The sequence below is a fragment of the Macaca nemestrina genome, chromosome 2 (assembly GCF_043159975.1).
Source record: "Macaca nemestrina isolate mMacNem1 chromosome 2, mMacNem.hap1, whole genome shotgun sequence".
NCBI classification, from domain to species: Eukaryota; Metazoa; Chordata; class Mammalia; order Primates; family Cercopithecidae; genus Macaca; species Macaca nemestrina.
Window position 1 is genome coordinate 121145086 of NC_092126.1, and position 19359 is coordinate 121164444.

Here is a 19359-nt window from a genome sequence, read left to right on the forward strand (position 1 = left end):
TCAGGAACCCACCACCACGCCTGGCTAATTTTTATATTTTTAGTTGAGTCAGGGTTTCACCCTGTCTTAATGATAATAGCTAACCTTACTGAGTAACTATAGGCCAGATAATGCACTCAACATTTTACATGCGTGATCTCTTGTAATCCTTGGAATGATCCTATGTGGTAGGTATTATTGGGAAACTAAAGATTCTTCAAAAGGCTAATACAATTTAGACTTGAATTGAGGTCTACTTGACTTTCATCCATGCTTTTGTTGTTGTTGTTGAGACGGAGTCTCACTCTTTTGCCCAGGCTGAGTGCACTGGCGTGATCTTGGCTCACTGCAACCTCCACCTCCCAGGTTCAAGTGATTCTCCTGCCTCAGCCTCCAGAGCAGCTGGGACTACAGGTGCATGCCACCATGCCCGACCAAGTTTTTGTATTTTTAGTAGAGACGGGGTTTCACCACGTTAACCAGGATGGTCTCGATCTCCTGACCTCATGATCTGCCCGCCTCGGCCTCCCAAAGTGCTGGGATTACAGATGTGAGCCACCACGCCCAGTCCATGCTCTTTTTTTTTTCTTTAAGAGAGTCTTGCTGTTGCCCAAGATGGAGTGCAGTGGTGCAATCATAGCCTACTGTAGTCTCAAAGTCCTGGTCTTAAACAATCCTCTCATCTTGGCCTCCCAAAGTAGCAGGCCTGAGCCACTGTGCCCAGCCTAGTCCATGCTCATAAGCACTACAGAAAAGCTTATTTATTCAAACAAATAGATTTAATGGAATAAATAAGTTGACATCCATAGACCAAGAAATAATATTTCTTTCTAAAATATAACAGCAAAGATCTCCAGGATGCCCTATATAATATTCATAGATATATTACTTTATATTAATAACTGTGCAAAGTTTCTCTATGATGCAGTCTCCAGAGTAGGACCACATCATGGTACTCCCTATACTTTAATATGACATCCTTCTGAATTTCTTAGAATAACCATATCATCTAGTCATTGATTCCATAAACATTTGAGTGCTACCATATGCCAGACTGGCAAATTAATAACGAGCAAGACAGATACAGTCCCTGTTATCATGGAGCTACAGCCTCATAGACATTATGTCAAATTTTTTTCAAGATAACTATCACAGAAGCTCTACGATAATCTTCTTTTAAGGTGAAAAATGTAGTAACTACTTAACAGTTCATATAAAGTATATCATTTAATATTCACAACAGTCTTGAAAGATACTTAGGAAAAGTGGAATCAGCCACATTTCATAGGTAAGAAAATTGAGGTTCAGAGGGAGTGACTTACCAAAGCTAAACAGTTAACACTAGAACAAATAATCCAGGTCTCTTGCAAAGGGGTTTATTTTTAATCACTCAAATATACCAGGCTGGCAAAACACACAACTTAAGATATGGCTTTGGAGGGTGGGAAAAACATTTATATACCCTTCACCAAATCATTAAATTATGCAAAAATGTATTTTATTAACTTACTAATGGAATGATGAAACTTTGTGTCAGTTCCAAAAAATAGCGTCGAAGAATGACACTTTGCGCCTCAGAAGGACGTTTCTGTTGTACACCCTTAAAGAGGAAATAATGAGAATGTTTTCTAGTGATGGAACATAAAACAATGGATAATTATCATATTCAACTGCTATGTAAATATACATTTACACTTGATATTTAAAAAACTAGAACTTCACCTTGAAGTAATTTAATGTGAAGTTAATTGTGCAATATCCTGTGAAAATAATCTTTACCAGAGCAAAACATAAGAGTTCTTAGCTTAGGGAATACTGTTCATCCCATACTGTGAAAATGTGAGTTCACAGCTGGGCACTGTGGCTCGTGTCTGTAATCCCAGCACTTTGGGAAGCTGAGGCGGGTGGATTACCTGAGGTCAGGGGTTCAGGACCAGCCTGGCCATCATAGTGAAACCCTGTCTCTACTAAAAAATACAAAAATTAGCCAGGCGTGGTGGTGGCCACCTATAATCCCAGCTACTTGGGAGGCTGAGAAAGAAGAATTGCTTGAACCTGGGAGGTGGAGGTTGCAGTGAGCCGAGATCATGCTATTGCACACCAGCCTGGGCAACAAGAGCGAAACTCCATCTCAAAAAAAAAAAAAAAAAAAAAAAAAGTGAGTTCAAAATAAAGACAATATTTTATATTTGCTATATTATATGATTTACATTTTTTTAAAAATTATAATCCCTTACTGTTAGATGCTATCATGGTAGAATCTATGGCTTTTTCACTATAACTCCCAAGTTTCTAGAAAGACTGACACTCATGTATAGCTACAGTCCCAAATTCATGCCCATACTGTTGCTAGCTTAGTCTCCTGATTTTCATAAAACTTTGAGTCAAAAAAGATACCCCGGCAGGGTGTGGTGGCTGACACCTGTAATCCCAGGACTTTGGGAGACCGAGGTGGGCATATCACTTAAGGCCAGGAGTTCAAGACCAGCCTGGCCAACATGGTGAAACCCTATCTCTACTAAAAATACAGAAATTAGCCAGGCATGATGGTGCACTCCTGTAATTCCAGCTGCTCAGGAGGCTGAGGCATGAGAATCACCTGAACCTGGGAGGTGGAGGTTACAGTGAGCTGAGATCACACCACTGCACTCCAACCTGGGTGACAGAGTAAGACTCCATCTCCCCGCCCCCCCCAAAAAAAGAAAAGATCCTATTTCACATTAGTATACATAAAGGACATATTGCCTAAGTGGATATTACATACCTGAACAAGGAAATTTAAATTAATAATATGAGCAACTAATTACCTTCTGTAATTGTTTTATGATCTCTTCATCTCTATTTAAATATGGCTTATATGAAGTATAAACTCCTAAGAGCAAAGAAAAGAAGGTAAACAAAAAAACCCAAGTACCATACAAATATATATTTAAAAATCAATAAAAGTCAATACCAGGTTTAGAATCCAGAGTCTTTAGATTCTTCAGTTTTTTCACTTTAACCTGCTTAGGAATTTCACCTGCAGGAAGCAGCATGAAGATTTTTATAATTATTCGAATCATACATATTATAAAATTGGAACTTTATAATCTACTGTTTATTACTTAAGCATGTTATAATTAAAGCATTCTTAACATCAATTAATAAGTTAAGGGTTCATTCTTGGTATTTTAAAACTGGATTACAAGAATACTGGATTATTACAATAGTACAGAAACAATTCATGTAAATTATATAAAATGGATATTTTATCTTTCATTAATATCTATCATTACTTAAATTTTTCCCTTTTTGTCACTCAACCTGTAATTTAAAATCTACATGCCAAATACATAAAACTGAAAATTTAGGTGCTGAAGAGGAATAAAATACCCTTTAAGTATAAATGGAATACAGAATAATTCTTAAATGACTGTGCAGATGTAGTCTTCAAGGGTTTGTGTGTGGTTTTTTTTTTTTTTTTTTTTTTGATGCCTCCTCAAATTCAGCTTTTCCATTACAGAAACTTACACTGCCAGCAAGTGGCAATGGTGTGTGCAGCAACCACAGGTCTGAGCCACAGATGGACAGGACTCCTGAGCAGACTGCTATGTTGAATAGCTTGTGTAGTATATGCAGGCCCTGGTCTTAGGGTCAAAGAAAGCTAACACCTAAACAACTCTTATAACGGGCAGAAAAATGCCTCAAGATACACACTTAAAAGTGTCGTGAACAAACCTAATTTCAAAGACTTTCTCCACCCTCCCTCTTCTCTGCACAAGGGCTAAAAGAACCTAAGAACTGAAACACAATCTAGAGATTATATTATTATAGAGATTATAATATAATTCAAGCCTCTAAATTCACAAAATACCTTTGTTTAAATAGTTACATAGATCAAACTGCTAATTGTGGTATATCTGGAGGTGGGATTTTAAGAACAAGGAACATTTTCCTTTGCAATCTTATATTGCTAAAAAATTTTAAGAGCATGTAGTATGATAAAACAGCTATTTCTATAAACTTTTTACTTTGAAATACAGTTGAACATTTAATAATGTGGGTTTAAACTGTGCATATTCACTTATACATGATTTTTTTCTCCTCCTTCTGCCACCCGAGTCAGCAAGACCATTCCCTCCTCTTCCTCCTCAACCTACTCAATGCGAAGGTTATGAGGATGAAGACTTTTATGATGATCCACTTCCACTTAATGAATAGTCAATATATATTTTATCTTCCTCATGACTTTCTTAGTAACATTTTATTTCCCCTAGCTTACTTTATTGTAAGGATATAGTATATAATACAAACAACATACAAAATGTGTGTTAATCAACTGTTTATGTTATTGCTAAGGCTCTGGTCAACAGTAGGCTGTTGGAAGTTAAGTTTTGGAGGAGTTAAAGGTATACACAGATTTTCTACTACATAGGAGGTTGGCATTTCTAATCCCTGTGTTGTTCAAGGGTTAACTGTAATTTCAATCTTGCAAAGAAGCTGCCAAGTAACACAGTCTATAAAGGAAAGAGCGAAAGAGATTAAAAAAATTAGTCTATACTGCAAATGTGTCAACTGCCCCAATAATAATTTTAAACAGATACTTGTTAAAAAAGCAGTATCATGGATACACAGACTTAATTTTTCATTGACTCAGTATATATTAAGTAAATATAAGATACTGGCAGTACAGGAACAAAACAGCTAATTCCTCATATCAATGAGCCACAGTCTAACAGCAAAATATGACACGGAGAAATGATAATACAGAGGGAAAGGTGCTGGGACAGAATTATGAACAAGATACTACGAGACACAGAAGAGTGTCCTGGCCAAAGAGGAGTAAGAAAAGTATTTAGGATTCCTAAAGGAGGTAGCATTTAAGCGAACCTATAAGAGAGAGAAAAACTTGGCCAGGCATGGTGGCTCACGCCTGTAATCCCAGCACTTCGGGAGGCTGAGGCGGGTGGATCACCTGAGGTCAGGAGTTCGAGACCATCCTGGCCAACATGGGGAAACCCCATCTCCACTAAAAATACAAAAATTAGCCGGGCATGGTGGCAGGCACCTGTAGTCCCAGCTACTCGGGAGGCTGATGCAGGAGAATCACTTGAACCCAGAAGGCAGAGTTTGCAGTGAGCCGAGATTGCGCCACTGCACTCCAGCTTGGGTGGCAGAGCGAGACTCTGTCTCAAAAAAAAAAAAAAAAAAAAGTTATCCATAGGAAGGAGAAAAGGCCTTTTGAGTAAAAAGTTAAATACAGAAGCATGAACATGCTGCTTAAAGAGTTGCAGATAATGGTAAGGACAGTAATAGCCACCATTTACTGAAGATGTCCTCCATGCCAGTCTCTGGTCCAAGAACACTGCACAAATTATCACATTTAATCTTCACAATAAGAGTTTATTTATGATGCCCATTTCACAGATGAAGAAACTAAAGCATGGACAAAACTTGATATTCACCTGGTATGCACCAGAACCAGTTGGTTACTGCCATCATTCATTCTGATTAATGAGTGCCCTATTAAGACAGGTTGTTAGCTCTGTCATAACTAGACACAGAGGAACATCTTGTCCAAGGATGTGGGTGCACTAAAACTAGGTATAATCCAGAAAAAGCAATTCCTTTATATCAGGAGGAATGATCCTTCTGCAAGGTTAACGCTAAATATATGTTTCTGGTAAAGTTTCAGGACACAGGAGAGCAAAATCTTAATTCTGCTGTGCCTTCCCTCTTGGTCCTAAAGAAGACGCTTTTTTCTATAATTTTACTGACCCTGCCAGATTTTTTTTTTCCTTGTAGAACTCACATCTATCTCAGGTTTCAAAGCCAGAATCCTGAGCAGGGCTGTGTTGCACAACTTGTACAGCATTTGCAGTGGGCCTGGCTGGTTTTTAACTTAACAAGCGGAAAAATACTCCAAGATATATACCACTCATAAATTAAAAGATATATGAGATTTCATGACTATGACACCAAATACTCAAGCAATACAAGGAAAAAATAAATAAGACTTAAAAAAAAAAAAGAAGAAAACAAAAAAACGATAAATAAGACCATTAAATTATAAACTTCTGTGCACAGGCCAGGTGTGATGGCTCACACTTGTAACCTTAGCACTTTGGGAGGTTGAGGCGGGTGGATCATGAGGTCAGGAGTTCAACCAGCCTGGCCAAAATGGTGAAACTCTCTCTCTACTAAAAATACAAAAATTAGCTGAGTGTGGTGGCGCACATCTGTAATCCCAGCCACTGGGGAGGCTGAGACAGGAGAATCACTTGAACCCAGGAGGTGGAGGTTGCAGTGAGCCAAGACCAGGCCACGGCACTCCAGCCTAGAAGACAGAGCAAGACTCCATCTCAAAAAATAAATAAATAAGGTAAAATAAACTTCTGTGCATCAAAGGACACCATCAAGAGAACAAAAAGACAATACAAAATAGAACAAAAGATTCACAAAGCATGTATCTAATAAGGATTACTATTTAGAATATATAAAGAATTCTTATAACTAAAAAAAAAAAAAAAAAAAACCCCCATTCAAACAATCCTATTAAAAGTGGGCAAAGGACTTGAATAGACATTTCTCCAAAGAAGATATATAAATGGCCAATAAATAGGCTGGGTGCAGTGGCTCACACCTGTCATTGCAGCACTTTGGGAGGCCAAGGCAGGTGGATCACCTGAGGTCAGGAGTTTGAGACCAGCCTGGCCAACATGGTGAAACTCCATCTCTACTAAAAATACAAAAATTAGCTGGGTGTGGTGGTGCATGCCTGTAATCCCAGCTACTCGGGGGGCTAAGGCAGGAGAATTGCTTGAACCTGGGAGACGGAGGTTGCAGTGAGCCAAGATCGCGCCACTGCACTCCAGCCAGGCAACAGAGTGAGACTCCGTTTCATAAATAAATAAATAAAATAAATGGCCAATGAACAATGGAAAGATACTCAACATCACTGATCATGAGGGAAATGAAACTGAAACCCACAATAAAATACTAACTCATGCCCATTAGGATGGCTACTATCAAAAAAATGGAAACTAACAGGCCAGGTGTGGTGGCTTCCACCTGTAATCCCAACACTTTGGGAGGCCAAGGCAGGAGGACTGCTTGAGCACAGGAGTTCAGGACCAGCAACATTGCAAGATCCTGTCTCTACAGAAAAAATTAAAAATCAGCCAGGCGTGGTGGTGTACGCCTGTACTCCCAGCTACTGGGAAGGCTGAGGCAGAAGGATCACTTGGGCCCAGGAGTTCAAGGTTACAGTAAGCTATGATTGTGCCAATGCACTCCAGCCTGAGCAATAGCACAAGACCCTATCACAAAAAAAATTTTTTTTTAAAGGCAAAATAAATAGACATTTCACCAAAGATATATGAATGAAAGGAAATAGATGAAAATGTGCTCACTATCACTAGACATTAGAGAAAAGCAAATTAAAATCACCATTTCAAATATTCTAGAATGGCCATGATGAAAATGACAACATCAAATGTTGGAAAAGATGTTACGAAATAGGAACCCTCACACGTTGCTGGTAAGAATGTAAACTGATGGGCCACTTTGGCAAACAGTTTGGTGATTTCTTAAACAGATTTATCAACTCATGCTGCTCTACCAATGATTTTGTGCAAAAGTTCCTACCTACATCTAGCAGAGAGACTTCTTCCACTGGAAAGAGAAAACAATCAGCAGTCTACTACATTACAACTAATAGTCTAAATTAGTAGGCCCAAATCATGAAAATGTCAAGATTAAATTAAGATTTTAAAAAATTTCTCATATCGTCTCATATCCAAGACTCTAGCAACTGTTGTTCTCTGAACTATCATTAATACTCAGACAGAACAGTAACAGAATGGCAGGGGACCATGCCATTTACAGAGTACCATGCATCAGGCACTGTGTTTAATCCTCCTAGCAGACAAAAAATTTGAGACTTAAAAATGATATTCAGCCTATTAGCACACAATTCTGATTGCCAAGGTGAAGCCCTTTGCTTTTTCCTCTATTTCATAAAGCTTCTAAAAATTTCAGTAACACTGAGTCCAGAATTTGTAAACAGTACTATTTAAAATGTTATCCTTGATTCTAACACTTCCATTTAGATACATGTATATACCAGAAGGAAAATCTTATAAAATCAGATTATTAAGTCATGTTTTAAATATATCTATGTATAACAAAAGGAACAAGATTTAAAAGTAGTGGCTGCTGGCCAGACGCAGTGGCTCAGCCTGTAATCCCAGCACTTTGGGAAGCCGGGGTGGTCGGATCACTGGAGGTCTGGAGTTTGAGCCCAGCCTGGCCAACATGGCAAAACCTCGTCTCTACTAAAAATACAAAAATTAGCCAGGCGTGGTGGAGGGCACCTGTAATCCCAGCTACTCAGGAGGCTGAGGCAGGAGAATCTCCTGAACCCGTGAAGCAGAGGTTGCAGTGAGCCGAGATCACACCACTACACTCCAGCCTGGGCAGCAGAGTGAGACTCTGTTTTGAAAACAAAACAAAACAAAACAAAAAACTGTAATGGCCGAGAGTGGTGGGTCACACCTGTAATCCCAGCACGTTGGGAGGCCAAGGCGGGCAGATAACCTGAGGTCAGGAGTTTGAGACCAGCCTTGCCAACATAGCAAAACCCCGTCTCTACTAAAAATACAAAAATTAGCCAGGCATGGAGGTGGGTGCCTGTAATCCCAGCTACTTGGGAGGCTGAGGCAGGAGAAACACCTGAACCTGGGAGAGCTGGGATAGTGCCACTGTATTCCAGTCTGGGCAACAGAGTGAGACTCTGTCTCATAGATAAATAAATAAACATAGTACATTATAAAGTTATTAGAAAATAACTTTATAATCCCAACTATTCCAGTGGAAAATTCATGAATGTCCATTGTCATGTCAGAGAGAAGTCTTCCACTGGAAGGAGAAAATAGTAGTCCACTACATTACAATCAATAAAATAGTCTAAATTAGTACGCGCAAACCATGAAAATAAATGTCAAAATTAAATTAAGATTTTAAAAATTTCTCGTATCTTCTCATACCCAAGATTCATGTCCTTAATTAATGTACCATTTAGTTGTCATCTAGATTAACAAAACTTCCAACCTCAGAATTCATATACTTAAACATTTGTTAAACTCCTACCATGAACAAGGTACTGTATGTCTTTTCCATATGAAAAGACACTGTGAACCACTCCCTAAATCAATAACCTGTGTTACAGGGACATATACTTGTTTTGAGACCTAGCTGAGTATTTTGCAACAAGTCGGGAATAATTCTAGTTTTCTATAAGGTTTTACTCAAGCAGTATTGCAAAGTTCTGTTTTATTGGACTTCTATATATATAGAAAGTTCTGTTTTATTGGGCTTTTAAATATATATTTTTTATATTTATATTTAAATATATATTTAAATCTGTAAATATATATTTAAATATATTATTATATAATATTTAATATAAATATAAAGCTAACATTTTTGAGACTTCATTTTACTATAATTCATTCAATGTCTGTAACACTATAAGTATACTTTTTGGTAGGAGGATATGACAGATTAGACATATTATAAGAACCTGCGTATTTCAGTTGGAAATTAGCAGGAAATTATACTCTTCTCCAAAGGCCTTGAAGAAAGCTGCCATCAACATAAAAAGTAATCAAGGATGAAAAGAAAGGAAGAAAGAAACCTGTTCAGCAACACTGCACACTAAAAACAGAACACCAAGTTTATACTTTACCTGTAGGTTTAAGGTCTCCTATTCGAATAATGTGTGGCCAGTGCTGGAGTGTCTTAGCAAAAAAAGGGTTGGTTACTCCTAATATAACTGAGGGCCTATATAAAACAAAACAAAATTAAAAAGGTGAGAAAAAGATGAATGTTAAATCAGTGAAGAATAGCTTACATTTTCTTTTCAATGAACAATACACAGATTGCTTTTTCCTTTATTCAAACATTACATATCAACTACACGGCCAGGCAACATGTTTTATGCTAGGCATATAAAGATGAAAGGACACGATCCTTCCAACAGCACACACAGGAAGAAGGGTATACACACCCAGTTATGATGCCAAAATTAGAAGACAGTGAAGGTGGTTTAAAATGCACAACATCGGCCGAGCGCGGTGACTCACGCCTATAATCCCAGCACTTTCAGAGGCCAAGGTGGGTGGATCATGAGGTCAGGAGTTCGAGACCAGTCTGGCCAACATGATGAAACCCCATCTCTACTAAAAATACAAAAATTAGCTGGGTGTGGTGGTGCATGCCTGTAATCCCAGCTACTCAGGAGGCTGAGGCAGAAGAATCGCTTGAAACCAGGAGGTGGAGGTTGCAGTGAGCCAAGATTGCACCACTGCACTCCAGCCTGGGCAACAGAGTGAGACTCTCTGTCTCAAAAAAAAAAAAAAAAAAAAAAGCACAATAATCAGAAAGGAGAACCTGTGTCTACGAGGGGATTAAAGGACAGCCTCACCAAAGAGATAATATTTACAGGAAGACATGAAAGATGAGTAGGTGTTTTTTGCCAAGTGGATGAGAGAAGGAAGAGTGATGCAGAACAAACTATGTGCAAAGCAATGAAGTGACATTATGGCCTGTCTGTAGAACTACACCGAGTTCAGCATTCCTGGAGCAAAAGCAGAAAGGATGAATAGTCAGAAATGAGAATATTGTTGCCCAATCATTAGTACCATGTTAGCATGCTAAGAAGTTTAGATGTTATCTTACAGGCAAAGGGAAACTACTAGATAACCAAGTGGAGGAATGTTGCATGAAAGAAAAAGTGCTTATTAGAAAGATCACTCGGCCGGGTGCAGTGGCTCACGCCTGTAATCCCAGCCCTTTGGGAGGCCGAGGCGGGCGGATCACCTGATGTCAGGAGTTTGAGACCAACCTGGCCAACATGGTGAAACCCCATCTCTACTAAAAATACAAAAATTAGCCAGGCGTGGTGGCAGGTGCCTGTAATCTCAGCTACTGGGGAGGCTGAGGCAGAAGAATCACTTGAACCCAGGAGGCAGAGGTTGCAGTGAGCTGAGATCGCACCATTGCACTCCAACTTGGGGGACAAGAGTGACACTCTGTCTCCAAAAAAAAAAAAGGAAGATAACTCTGGAAGAAATTTGGAAGTTACCTTATGAGGAGAGAAGGGGTTGAGGGAAAAGCAAATTTGGATATGCAAAACATGAGACACAGTAAGACTGGAAAGGGAGCTACAGAAAGAAGATAAGAAATGTAATCAGAGATATTTTAGGATATCAAATTGACAGAATTTGGTAAAATTTAATGTGGGGCATGTTACAAAGGAGAAATTTATGACAATTAAGGTTTTGAGGACTAAGTGAAAACTAATGCCATCCATGAAAAGAAAGAAGAGGTATGAGATTAGGGGAGAAAACAGGGAGACAAAAATAATTCAGTTTGCACGTGTTTAGTTTCAGATGCCATTAAGACCTCTATCTTCTATGGGGCAATGTGCTTAAAACATCCCCTCTCCCCCTGCAACACACACACATGCCTGGTTATATATGTCTGAACCTCACAGAGATATTGGCTAGAAAGATACATTTCAGTCATTAGCATGGGGTATTAACAGAAGCCATGGGTACAGATAAGATTGTAGAGAAAGGGCCAGGCACGGTGGCTCACACCTGTAATCCCAGCACTTTGGGAGGCTAAGGCAGGCGGATCACTTGAGATCAGGAGTTCGAGACCAGTCTGGCCAACATGGTGAAACCCCATCTCTACTAAAAATACAAAAATTAGCTGGGTGTGGTGGTGTATGCCTATAATCCCAGCTACTTGGGAGGCTGAGGCAGGAGAATCACTTGAACCCAGGAGATGAAGGTTGCAGTGACCCAAGGTCGTGCCACTGCACTCCAGCCTAGGCAACAGTGTGAGACTGTCTCAAAAAAAAAAAAAAGATTGTACAGAAATAATTATCAGTCTGGGCTGGGTGTGGTGGCTCATGTCTGTAATTCTAACACTTTGGGAGTCCAAGGTGGGCAGATCACAAGATCAGGAGTTCGAGACCAGTCTGGCCAATACAGTGAAACCCTGTCTCTACTAAAAATACAAAAAATTAGACAGTGTGCACCTGTAATCCCAGCTACTTGGGAGGCTAAGGCAGGAGAAACACGTGAACCTGGGAGGCAGAGGTTGCAGTAAGCCAAGATGATGCCATTGCACTCCCTCCTGGGTGACAGTGCCAGACTCCGTCTCAAAAGAAAAAAAAAACTATCAGTCTGAAATCAGAACCCAGAAGACAATACCTAGCGAACACCAACATTTAAGGGATTCGTAGAGAAAAGAAGTCTGCAAAGGAGATTGGGATGCACCACAAGATTGCCCAGGAGAGAATGGTATTAGAGATTCAAAAAAAATTTTTTTGTTCCAGTGGCACAATCTGAGTTCACTGCAACCTCTGCCTCCTAGGCTCAAGCCATCCTCCCACCTCAGCCTCATGAGTAGCTGGGACTACAGACGCATGCCACCACATCCAGCTAATTTTTGTGTTTTGTGTGTGTGTGTGTGTGTGTGTGTGGAGACAGGGTTTTGCCATGTTGCCCAGGCTGGTCTCTAACTCCTGGGCTTATGTGAAATGCCCGCCTCAGCCTCCCAAAGTGCTGGGATTAGAGGCATGAGCCATCATGACTGGCTGGTGATTAAAATATTTGTAAGGTTAAAAGTGTAAATGTTACAAGAAAGAAGAGGTGGCACACCAGCCTCGGCAATGGGGAGGGGGAAGGGAAGTGGAAGGGAGGGGGAGGAGGGGAAGGGGAAGGGGAGAAGAAAGAAGGAAAGAAAGAGAGAGAGAAAGAAAAAGAAAGAAAGAAAGAAAGAAAGAAAGAAAGAAAGAAAGAAAGAAAGAAAGAAAGAAAGAAAGAGAGAGAGAGAGAGAGAGAGAGAGAGAAAGAAAGAAAGAAAGAAAGAAAGAAAGAAAGAAAGAAAGAAAGAAAGAAAGAAAGAAAGGAAGAAAAGAAAAGAAAAGAAAAGAAGAAGGAAGGAAGGAAGGAAGGAAGGAAGGAAGGAAGGAAAAGAAAGAGAGGAAGGGAGGAAGGGAAAGGAAGAAGGAAGGAACGGAAGGAAGGAAGGGAAGAAAGGAAGGGAAGGAAGGAAGGAAGGAAGAAAGGAAGGGAAGGGAGGGAGGGAAGGAAGGGAGGGAAGAAAGGGAGGGAAGGGAAGGGAGGGAGGAAAGGAAGGGAGGGAAGGGAAGGAAGAAAGGGAAGGAACAGAAGGGAGGGAGGGAAGGGAGGGAAGGAAGGAATGAGGGAAGGAAGGGAGGGAACAGAAGGGAGGGAGGGAAGGAAGGGAGGGAAGGAAGGGAAGGAAGGAAGGAAGGGAGGGAAGGAAGGAAGGAAGGGAGAGAAGGAAGGAAGGGAGGGAAGGGAGGAAGGGAGGGAAGGGAACGGAGGGAAGGGAAGGAAGGAAGGAAGGAAGGAAGGAAGGAAGGGAGGGAAGGGAGGAAGGGAGGGAAGGGAACGGAGGGAAGGGAAGGAAGGAAGGAAGGAAGGAAGGGAGGGAAGGGAACAGAGGGAAGGGAAGAAAGGAAGGAAGAAAAGAAGGAAGGAAGGAAGAGAAGGAAGGAAGGGAGGGAGGGAAGGAAGGAAGGGAGGGAGGGAAGGAAGGAAGGGAGGGAGGGAAGGGAGGGAGGGAGGGAAGGAAAGGAGGGGAGGCAGGGAGGGAGGGAGGAAAGGAAGGAAGGAAAGGAAGGAAGGAAAGAGAGAGAGAGAGGAAGAAAGAAAGAAAGAGAAAAAACAGGGCAATGATATGCCTACTGGGTCAAACAGTGAGATGGGTCTTGATTATTTGGCAAAAACAAATTCAGTAAATACGAAGAAGTCAATCTGCAGTTGACTAGAAGCAACCAGAAAATCAAGAAGTGGAGATAGTACATGCAGATTGTTGTTGCTTTAGAAATCTAGCTGTAAAAAGAAGGTGAGCGATAGAGCAGGAGCTACAAGGGAAAGGGTAAGATTATTTTTTCTTTTTACAGACTGGAAAGATTTTTCATAAAAAAGTAGAATTGAAAGTACAACCCAGCGGCTATTAATGACAATATAGCTTCCATTAATAAATAAAATCACTTGGGCCAGGCGCGGTGGCTCACACCTGTAATCCCAGCACTTTGGGAGGCTGAGGTGGGTGGATCACGAGGTCAGGAGTTCAACACCAGCCTGGTCAACATGGTGAAACCCCGTTTCTACTAAAAATACAAAAATTAGCTGGGCGTAGTGGCACGTGCCTGTAATCCCAGCTACTCAGGAGGCTGAGGCAGGAGAATTGCTTGAACCTGGGAGGCAGAGGTTGTAGTGAGCCGAGATCATGCCACTGCACTCCAGCCTGGGTGACAGAGCAAACCTCGGTCTCAAAAATAAATATAAATAAATAAATAAATAAATAAAATCACTCAAATAATGTACTCTTAAAATCTAAAATTATTTATAGATTTCTTAAAATCTATAAAATCTAAAACTCTTCAAACTTTCCTTTTATAAGATCATTCTGCCTATAAGCTTTTATTACCAAAAATAATTCTACATAATTGTGGTTATAAAGGTAATACCTGGTCAATATAAGTTATTCTGTTTACTTACGGAGCTTGAGTACGGGTAGTATATTCTTTGAATTCACTATCATGAATAGTGAAATAAGGTCGGAAATCACTGAAGTACTTTAATGGAGAAATACAGCTGTGGAGCAGGAAGAACATGTAAAATAAAGGACACAGAAATTAAAAATCCTAATCTGTAACTAGAAAACATCTACACAAACAGTATACACACAAAGGGATACTTTGTTTATTTTAAAAAATGGTAAACTCATTTCACAGAATTAGAAAGACAGATATATATAATGTGAAATGGCATACTGAAAGAACACACTGGGTTTGGGGCAGAAGATGGGATGAAATTCTGGCTCTACCATTCACTAGCTATGTGCCTTTGACTCTACACTGATCATTCAAACAAGTAATATTTATCAAGGATTAACTTCATGTAATGAATCAATGTGCCTGTCACTCAGAACAACAAAGGCATGGTTCCAGCCCTCACGGAGCCTGATTCAATTTTCTCATCCATAAAATGGTGCTATAATAAGCATTACCTTCTGATAGGGTTGTTGCATGGATCAATGCAATAATGGGTGGGGAAATATACGACAGGTGGGAAGTGCTGCAAATATCACCAAGAGGTTCAGTACTGCAGCATCAAAAAAAAAAAAAAAAAAAAAAGTCAGAAATAGTAACTAAATATACTCACTTAACAAGTGCCAATACAGTCTCTGATGATTCCGATGGTGATGGCGCCATAACCACAAGGGGCTCCCCCAACAGCACCAGCTCCCAGAGCATCTGACTATGAAGGAAAACTGGGCAGAAACATCTGAAAGGTGATGCACAGTAGAAATATTTTTTAATGTAGCCAATCCTGTTTTTAAAATTCCTACATAATCTTTCTAAAAACTCCACAATGATATAAATTCTTCTGCTATTTGTATCTTGATCTGATACACAAATTCATTTAGAATATGGTAATGTATAGAGACGTAAGTCCCTTTTATCCACATAAAAATGTCTATCAATTTGACTCATTCTAATTTTTACAAAATTAAATGTAATATAATGACACAGAATAACTGACAATAAAAGCATATAATTCTTAAATTGTTGTACCATATGATAGATCTATTTTATCAATATTGCTTTGATACATTTGAATTTCAATCCTAAATATTTTTAAGGAAACAAGAAAAATTAATTTTCCAAGGGCACTTATTGGATACACTTAATTTAAAACCCAATACTTTTGACATTAAAGAATGATGACAGATCACAAGGGGGAGTGCTAATCCTGAACAAGAGCGAATCTCCTGGGCAGATACTCTCTCTACGGAAATGTTGAGTATTTTTACAGCAGCCCTGGAATTGGGTGGAGGCCTGTTGGGACACAACTCCACTAGTATGTTACTAAGCCTAAGACACTTGGTAACTTTCACTTATTTAGGAATTTCCTCCTGGCTTGGTAAAAATTTTTCCTATTAGATTAGGGGGGAGAATCTTATCTATTTATGAAAATCATAACCAATCCACTCGGTTGAAAAGACACACATGCAAATAAAAAGAAAAGAAAAATCATACAACAATTAAGTGCAAAAATATGCAACAAATCATGAGATGGAAATTAGGGGAGTTAATTTTAACTATTCAAAAACAAGACAAGTGCCACAAAAGAAACAAACAACAACAAAAAAAAAAACAGCTCATGGGTAAGGCAAAGGAGCTCTTCCTCTTCCCTTCCTAAACAACTCAGTCCTAAAGCAGAACATGGTAGGTATCTCTGCCACGAGGGAAAGAGAGTCGTATTGACCAGGGAGGCATGTCAGAGCTTATGTAAGGTAAGGTGGACATCTACATGCAGATGGTGGCCTACTGTGGAGCTGCTGGAGCCCAAATGTGGTGAGGAACGTATACATGTGTGGGGATTATTTGGTTTGAGTTCACAGAGCCCAGGAAGCACAGAGGGGTAGCCTGATGTGTCGTATCAAAGACAGAATGAGTTGAGGAGGTTGTCACAATGTGGGACCAACTGGCACAAGGTGTCAGAGCAGAGGAACGAGGGTATCTCCAAGGAGAAGTACCCTGGAGTGGGTAAGCACACAAGCAGGGTAAGGAGGGCATTCATGTGAGGCTCGACCTAGTGTCAAGAGTCAGAGCCCAAAAAGGGGAAGATGGCACCCACTTGGAGATGTGGTCTAGTGGGACAGAATAACCTGAATGAGACAGGAGGGTATCCATGGAGGTGCGGGTAGAGTCAATCCAACAAGGAGAATCAGAGAGTGAGCAGGGTAAGGAGGGTATCCATGCAGAAGGGAAGCCAGGTATAGAACGGCAGGGCCCAAGGGGGATGAGAAAACTATTAGCATGGGGGACAAAGTTGCAGCAGAGTCCTACCCCGAACAATCAGACAAGAGAAAGAAATAAAGAGCATGCAAATTGGTAATAAGGAAGTTAAAGTGTCACTGTTTGCTGATGACATCATATACCTAGAAAATCCTAAAAACTCACCCAAAAAGCTCCTAGAACTGGTAAATGAATTCAGCAAAGTTTCCAAATACAAAATTAATGTATACAAATCAGTAGCTCTCCTATACACCAACAGCAACCAAGCTGAGAATCACATCAACCCCTTTTACAATAGCTGCAATAAATAAAATAAAATACTTAGTAATACACTTACCCAAGGAGGTGAAAGACCTCTACAAGGAAAATGACAAAACACTGCTGAAAAAAATCACAGATGACATAAACGAATGGAAACACATCCTATACTCATGGATGGGTAGAGTCAATATTGTGAAAATGACCATACCGCCAAAAGAATCTACAAATTCAATGCAATTCCCATCAAAATACCACCATCATTCTTCACAGAACTAGAAAAAACAATCCTAAAATTCATATGGAACCAAAAAAGAGCCTGCATAGCCAAAGTAAAACTAAGCAAAAAGAACAAATCTGGAAGCAATATATTATCTGCCTTCAAACTATACTGTAAAGCCATAGTCACCAAAACAGCATGGTACTGGTATAAAAATAGGCATATAGACCAATGGAACAGAACAGAGAACCCAGAAACAAAGCCAAATGCTTACAGTTAACTGATCTTCAACAAAGCAAACAAAAACATAAAGTGGGGAAGGGGCACCCTATTTAACAAATGGTGCTGAGATAATTGGCAAGCCACATGTAGAAGAATGAAACTGGATCCTCATCTCTCATCCTTTACAAAAATCAACTCAAGATTAATCAAAGACTTAAATCTAAGACCTGAAATCATAAAAATTCTAGAAGATAACATTGGGAAAAACCCATCTAGGCATTAGCTTAGGCAAAGACTTCATGACCAAGAACTCAAAAGCAAATGCTACAAAAACAAGGATAAATAGATGGGACTTATTTTGCTTCTGTACAGCAAAAGAAATAATCAGCAGAGTAAACAGACAACTCACAGAATAGGAGAAAATCTTCACAATCTATACATCCAAACAAAGGACAAATATCTAGAATCTATAAGGAACTTAAATCAGCAAGAACAAAACAAACAATCCCATCAAAAAGTAGGCTAAGGACATGAATAGACAATTCTCAAAAGAAGATATACAAATTGCCAACAAACATTAAAAATGCTTAACATCACTAATTATCAGGGAAATGCAAATCAAACCCACAATACTCTAGTACCTCACTCCTGCAAGAATGGCCACAATAAAAATAAAAATAAAAATATAAATAAATGCTGGTGTGGATGTGGTGAAAAGGGAATATTTTTACACTGTTGGTAGGAACATAAACTAGTACAACCACTATCGAAAACAGTATGGAGATTCCTTAAAGAATTAAAATAGATCTACCATTTGATCTAGCAATCCCACTACTGGGTATCTACCCAGAGGAAAAGAAGTCATTAAAAAAAAAAAAAAAGATACTTGCACATGCATGTTTATAGCAGCACAATTCACAACTGCAAAAATATGGAACAAGCCCAAATGCCCATCAATCAATGAGAGGATAAAGAAAATTTTTTTTTATATATATATATATATATAGTTGTGTGTGTGTGTATATATAGATACATACACACCCCATGGAATACTACTCAGCCATAAAAAGGAATGAAATAATGGCATTCACAGTAACCTAGATGGAATTGGAGACCATTATTCTAAAGTAACTTAGGAATGGAAAACCAAACATCATATGTTCTCACTCAAAAGTGGGAGCTATGCTATGAGGATGCAAAGACATAAGAATGATACAATGAACTTTGGGACTTCAGTGGGGAAAGGGAGGGAGGGGGTGAGGGATAAAAAGACTACAGATTGGGTACAGTGTACATTCCTCATGTGATGGGTACATCAAAATCTCAGAAATCATCACTAAAGAACTTATTTATGCAACCAAACACCACCTATTCCCCAAAAACCTTTTGAAATAAACAAACAAAAAACTTAAAAAAAAAGTTGCAGAAGAGATGGGGCATTGATTACCAACAGGGGTATTGATTAAATCAGTAAATAAAGAATAATTTAATATAATATATATGATGTGTATATATACATGCATCTACATATACATATATATACACACACACACATACATACATGCATACACACACACACATCCTAGCTTTGTCCACTTGAGAGGGTCTAAAAGCAATGATATCTCAATATCAATAAGCACACCAAGTGCCCAGATCTTGTCTTCTAAATCCTATTCTCTGCTAAAAAGAACCAAGGGTTTTTAGAGAAATGGCTGATTCTAGAGCTAGGGAAGAGAAAATACAAGATAATCTGGAACCCAAGAGAATAAAAAACATGTCCACACAA

The 19359-nt window shown here is 39.3% G+C and overlaps 1 protein-coding gene across 5 annotated transcripts in view; it reads right to left on the reverse strand.

Annotated features, from left to right (window-relative positions):
* LOC105482718 (DENN domain containing 6A) overlaps nucleotides 1–19359 on the reverse strand; it is a 71421-nt gene that overhangs the window by 6217 nt on the left and 45845 nt on the right. For 4 of the 5 annotated variants that reach the window (XM_011742996.2, XM_011743003.3, XM_011742997.3 and 1 more), the window contains 6 exons: nucleotides 15234–15356; nucleotides 14568–14663; nucleotides 9707–9801; nucleotides 2933–2998; nucleotides 2787–2851; nucleotides 1490–1579 (listed from right to left, as the gene is read on the reverse strand). In XM_011742996.2, the coding sequence (XP_011741298.1) occupies nucleotides 1490–1579; nucleotides 2787–2851; nucleotides 2933–2998; nucleotides 9707–9801; nucleotides 14568–14663; nucleotides 15234–15356 (535 nt within the window). The remainder of the gene's footprint in view (nucleotides 1–1489; nucleotides 1580–2786; nucleotides 2852–2932; nucleotides 2999–9706; nucleotides 9802–14567; nucleotides 14664–15233; nucleotides 15357–19359) is intronic. The other variant, XM_011742998.2, reaches the window with a different exon arrangement.